This window comes from Monosiga brevicollis, genomic scaffold (assembly GCF_000002865.3).
Source record: "Monosiga brevicollis MX1 MONBRscaffold_40 genomic scaffold, whole genome shotgun sequence".
Lineage (NCBI taxonomy): Eukaryota > Choanoflagellata > Craspedida > Salpingoecidae > Monosiga > Monosiga brevicollis.
The window spans coordinates 232,159-237,369 of record NW_001865077.1 but is presented as its reverse complement, the minus strand read 5'-3'; the positions used below and the strand labels follow the sequence as shown (position 1 = coordinate 237,369).

At 53.4% G+C, this 5,211-nt stretch overlaps 4 protein-coding genes across 4 annotated transcripts; 3 read left to right on the top strand and 1 right to left on the bottom strand.

Moving 5' to 3' along the window:
* Positions 1-399: 399 nt before the first annotated feature.
* MONBRDRAFT_29926 (uncharacterized protein) lies at positions 400-1,641 on the top strand (the record flags this gene model as incomplete). The annotated part of the gene is made up of 1 exon (XM_001750390.1): positions 400-1,641. The coding sequence occupies one exon, from the start codon at positions 400-402 to the stop codon at positions 1,639-1,641; it is 1,242 nt and encodes a 413-aa protein (XP_001750442.1).
* A 201-nt stretch (positions 1,642-1,842) lies between these two features.
* On the bottom strand, positions 1,843-2,241 carry MONBRDRAFT_29925 (uncharacterized protein; the record flags this gene model as incomplete). The annotated part of the gene is made up of 2 exons (XM_001750354.1): positions 1,843-2,049; positions 2,101-2,241. 2 exons carry the CDS (start codon positions 2,239-2,241, stop codon positions 1,843-1,845), a joined length of 348 nt encoding a protein of 115 aa, XP_001750406.1.
* A 280-nt stretch (positions 2,242-2,521) lies between these two features.
* Positions 2,522-3,586, top strand: MONBRDRAFT_29924 (uncharacterized protein; the record flags this gene model as incomplete). The annotated part of the gene is made up of 1 exon (XM_001750389.1): positions 2,522-3,586. One exon carries the CDS (start codon positions 2,522-2,524, stop codon positions 3,584-3,586), a length of 1,065 nt encoding a protein of 354 aa, XP_001750441.1.
* A 277-nt stretch (positions 3,587-3,863) lies between these two features.
* Positions 3,864-5,153, top strand: MONBRDRAFT_12516 (uncharacterized protein; the record flags this gene model as incomplete). Its single annotated transcript, XM_001750388.1, has 1 exon — positions 3,864-5,153. The coding sequence occupies one exon, from the start codon at positions 3,864-3,866 to the stop codon at positions 5,151-5,153; it is 1,290 nt and encodes a 429-aa protein (XP_001750440.1).
* Between the last annotated feature and the right edge of the window lie 58 nt (positions 5,154-5,211).

Below are 5,211 nucleotides of genomic sequence, written 5' to 3'. Positions count from 1 at the left end.
GAGTGAGTGAGTGAGTGAGTGAGTTATTGAGTGAGTGAGTGAGTGAGTGAGTGAGTGAGTGAGTGAGTGAGTGAGTGAGTGTGTGTGTGTGTGTGTGTGTGTGTGTGTGTGTGTGTGTGTGTGTGTGTGTGTGTGTGTGTGTGTGTGTGTGTGTGTGTGTGTGTGTGTGTGTGTGTGTGTGTGTGTCTTTGTGTCCCTGTGCCTCTGTAGGTAGTTGTGCTTTTCCTTTGTGTCTTTGCTCTTTACTTCTCTCTTCTCAAACCAATTCACTTCTGTGCCTGTACCTCTGTGCCTCTCCCGCCAAAACAACAAAAAACAAGAACTTGCTCTTGTCAGATATTTTGCAACAACACGATGAAGAGGAGAAGGACGGCGGGACGCTACTGCTGCTGCTACTGGATGCTCGTGGGGAGACTCGTCCTCCTCTTGGCTTGGGCTGTGGTGGGCACGGTGGATGAGCCAACCATCGCTGTGGATGGGGAGGGCACGCTTTATATCAATTCGACGAATCGCGTGGTCGTCAACGGTGTGGACGTGGTGGCTGTGCTGAAGTCATTTGCTGTTTTTGGTTCCAACGCGTTTGCGAGTCACACCATCACCACGACCGCCGAGCTTGCGTACTCGGTGTACGCAGCTGACCTAGACAACGACGATGACCTCGACGTGCTAAGCGCTAGTGTTGGCCGAGGCCAGATTGCCTGGTACCGCAACAACGGCGACGGCACCTTCTCCAACCAGATGATCATCACCACAGACGCCGAAGGGGCGCGATCGGTGTATGCAGCTGACTTGGACCGGGATGGCCGTGTTGATGTTCTCAGCGCTAGCCAAGATGACAACAAAATTGCGTGGTACCGCAACAACGGCAATGGCACCTTTTCTACAGAGAATGTTATCACGACGGCCGCTTATGGAACGCGCTCGGTACATGCAGCAGACTTGAACAACGACGGTAGCCCTGACGTCCTCAGTGCCAGCTTCATTGACAACAAGATTGCTTGGTACCGTAACAACGGCAATGGGACCTTCTCCGAACAGCTCGTCATTGCCACGGATGCGGATGGTGCTCGCTTGGTTTACGCAGCCGATCTGGACGGCGACGACAACCTGGATGTCTTGAGCGCCTGCTATGACGATGACAAGATTGCATGGTATCGCAATCACGGCAACGGCACTTTCTCCCCCCAGATGATCATCACGACCGACGCCGAAGGCGCGCGTTCGGTGTACGCAGCAGACCTTGACAAGGACGGCGACATGGATGTCCTCAGTGCTAGCGCCAGCGATGATAAGATCGCGTGGTACCGCAACAACGGCGACGGCGATTTTTCCGACCAGATCATCATTACCACGGCCGCCGACTACGCGGTATCCGTGTATGCGGCAGATCTGGACAATGATGGCGACCTCGACGTCCTCAGCGCCAGCCACAACGACGACAAGATTGCATGGTACCGCAACAATGGCCAGGGTGTTTTTTCCGATCAAATCATCATCACCACGGCTGCAGATGCGGTGCACTCTGTCTATGCCGCGGACCTGAATGGTGATGGTTATATCGACGTGCTCAGTGCCAGTGCTGATGACGACAAAATTGCCTGGTACCGCAATCGACTGGGGCAAATGTTTCCTGAGCTCTGAGACCTTCTGATGGATGCGGGTGCCCAACACACTTTGCCTGCCACCTTCCTAATGCGCTTGAGCAGCTCTGCTGTTAAAAACAAGCTTCAATGAGCTGGTACACTGAGCCCGTTTGGTCCTGGAAAATTCAACATTACACAGCTTTGGATGTATCCCATTCGAGATACTAACCCGATTTCGGCCAATTCGGCCGGCCATCCCCTATTCAGGCAGAAAGACACCCCGCCCCCCGCCACACACACGCACACACACACACACACACAGAGAGAGAGAGAGAGAGAGAGAGAGAGAGAGAGAGAGAGAGAGAGAGAGAGAGAGAGAGAGACACACACACACACACACACACACACACACACACACACACAGACCACACACACACACACACACGATAAATGAGAAATTCTCGGACTGACACGTGTGTGTGTGGAAGAGAGAGATTTACATGTTAGAGAGAGAGACAGAGAGACAGAGAGACAGAGAGAGAGAGAGAGAGAGAGAGAGAGAGAGAGAGAGAGAGAGAGAGAGAGAGAGAGAAATGAATTGGTTTGAGAGAGAGAGAGAGAGATTTACATGGATGTAAAGAGGATGAATTTTTTTCATATAGAGAGAGAAGAGAGACAGAGATCGTATTTCGGATTCATTTTTATTATATCAAAGGATGAAAGCAGCCGTTCTGACGAGTTTGGGCTTGTGGGCGCTCATCGCCAGTAGCCTGGTGGCTTGGGTGGCCGGGGATGGCGACAAGCCCAGCATTGCGGTCGATGAGACGGGCACGCTTTTCATCAATGCAACAAACCGCGTTGTTATCAATGGCGTTGATGTGGTTGCCGTGTTAAGGTCTGTGGTTGGTGCTCTTGTTGAGGTGAACCCCAAGGTCGTGATGCGACCGCTTGAGAGCCACAACATTTCCACAAGCGCCGATGGCGCTTACTCGGTCTTTGCAGCCGACCTGGATAACGACGGCTACCTCGACGTCCTGAGCGCCTGCGGCAGCAGTGACATGATTGCATGGTACCGCAACAATGGCAACGGCACCTTCTCCGAGCAGCGCGTCATTAGCACAGCCGCAGACGGGGCATACTCTGTCTTTGCGGTTGATCTGGATAACGATGGTCACATTGATGTTCTCAGCGCTAGTTTGTACGATGACAAGATTGCCTGGTATCGCAATAGCGGCGGCGGAGTCTTTTCCGCGCAAAGGGTCATCACCACGGCCGCCAATGGGCCATACTCGGTCTATGCGGCAGACCTGGACAACGACGGCCACATTGACGTGCTCAGCGCGAGTGCGTACGACGACAAGATTGCGTGGTACCGCAATAGCGGCGGTGGCACCTTTTCTACCCCAAAGGTCATCACCACAAACGCCGATTATGCGCGCTCTGTGTACGCGGCGGACCTGGACAACAACGGCCATGTCGACGTCCTCAGCGCCAGCGCCTACGACAACAAGATTGCCTGGTACCGCAACAACGGCGACGGCACCTTTTCCACGCAAAACAGCATCACCACCGCTGCCAGTGGTGCATATTCTGTCTTTGCAGCAGACTTGGATCGGGATGGCCAAGTCGATGTCCTCAGCGCCAGCAGCATTGACGACAAAATTGCGTGGTACCGCAACAACGGTGATGGCGCCTTTTCCTCTCAAAATGTCATCACCACGGCGGCCGATGGCGCCAGCTCGGTGTACGCAGCAGACCTGGACCGGGACGGCTACCCCGATATCCTTAGCGCCAGCGCCTACGACAACAAGATTGCCTGGTATCGCAACAACGGTGACGGCACCTTCTCTACTCAGATTGTGATTGCAACAACAGCAGAGTACGTGACAGCGGTGTATGCGGCAGACTTGGACGCAGACGGCCACATTGACGTTCTCAGCGCGAGTCACTACGATGACACGATTGCATGGTACCGCAACCAGTTGAGCCATATGTCCCCTTGACCTTGACCGCCAACTCTTTTTGGGGCTATCATCTCCACAAATCATAAGACTTGGAAACTTCAAAATTCACCAAGCTTGCCTGCTTCTATCGCTGTTTGTGCGCCCGTGTGTATGTATGTGTGTATGTGCGGTGAAGTCGACATGATACCTTTCAGATGAGAAAAAAAAAAACAGCAAAAAAAGAGAAAAAAAGAGAAAAAATCAGCACAAAAAGGAAAAAAAATGAGAAAAAATCAGAACTTTTCTGACAATTTTAGGAAAATAAATCTCTCTCATGATGAGGACGTCGGGACGCTATTGGGTGGACGTGGGTGGGATCCCTCTCCTCCTCCTCCTCCTCCTGCCCCTGCTCTCGACCTGGGCTGTGGCAGTCGATGCGGGCGAGCCGAGTTTGACGGTGGATGGGGAGGGCACGCTTTATATCAATTCGACCAATCGCGTGGTCGTCAACGGTGTGGATGTGGTGAAAACCTTGCGATCGCTGGCGGTCGTGAGCCCGATCGCGTTTGAGAGTCACACCATCAGCACGGACGCCAATTATGCGTACTCGGTGTATGCGGCGGATCTGGACAACGACAAAGACGTTGATGTTCTCAGCGCCAGCCGTGAGGACGACAAAATTGCGTGGTACCGCAACAACGGCGACGGCACCTTCTCCGAGCAGATCATTATTAGCACAGACGCCGACTTTGCGGTGTCAGTGTACGCAGCGGATCTGAACAACGACGGCTTTCTCGATGTCCTCAGCGCCAGTTCGCGCGACAACAAGATTGCGTGGTACCGAAACGACCGTGCTGGCATCTTCTCCGATCAGATGGTCATCACCACAGGCGCCCAATTTGCACGTTCAGTGTATGCAGCAGACTTGGACAAGGACGGCTACCTCGATGTCCTCAGCGCCAGCGCGGATGACAATAAGATTGCGTGGTATCGCAACAACGGCAATGAGACTTTTTCCGACCAAATGGTCATCACCACGGATACTTCTCGCGCATGGTCCGTGTACGCGGCCGATTTGGACAATGATGGCTACCTCGATGTGCTCAGCGCCAGTGAGGATGACAACAAAATTGCGTGGCACCGCAACAACGGCAACAGCACTTTTTCCGGCCAGATGGTCATCACCACCAAAGCCAATGGCGCACGTTCGGTGTACGCGGCAGATCTGGACCAGGACGGCGATCTTGATGTGATGAGCGCGAGTGCCAACGACAACAAGATTGCGTGGTACCGCAATGACGGCCAAGGCAACTTTTCTCCCCAAATTGTCATTTGCTTGACTGCCGATACTGCGGTATCCGTGTACGCGGCAGATCTGGACCAAGACGGCAACCTCGATGTACTCAGCGCTAGTGCTGTTGACCATAAAATTGCTTGGTACCGCAACAAGGGTGATGGTGCCTTCTCCGACCAGATTGTCATTACCACAGCCGCCGTTGGCGCACACTCGGTATTTGCGGCGGACTTGGACAACGACGGTGACCTCGATGTTCTTAGTGCCAGTCAGACCGACTCCAAGGTGGCATGGTACCAAAACAAGCTGGGCGATATGGTTCCTTATGCTTGAGCCCCTTGTGGTCTCGACTTTCCAAAGAAGAAAAAAATTAACCCCCCCCCCCCCCCCA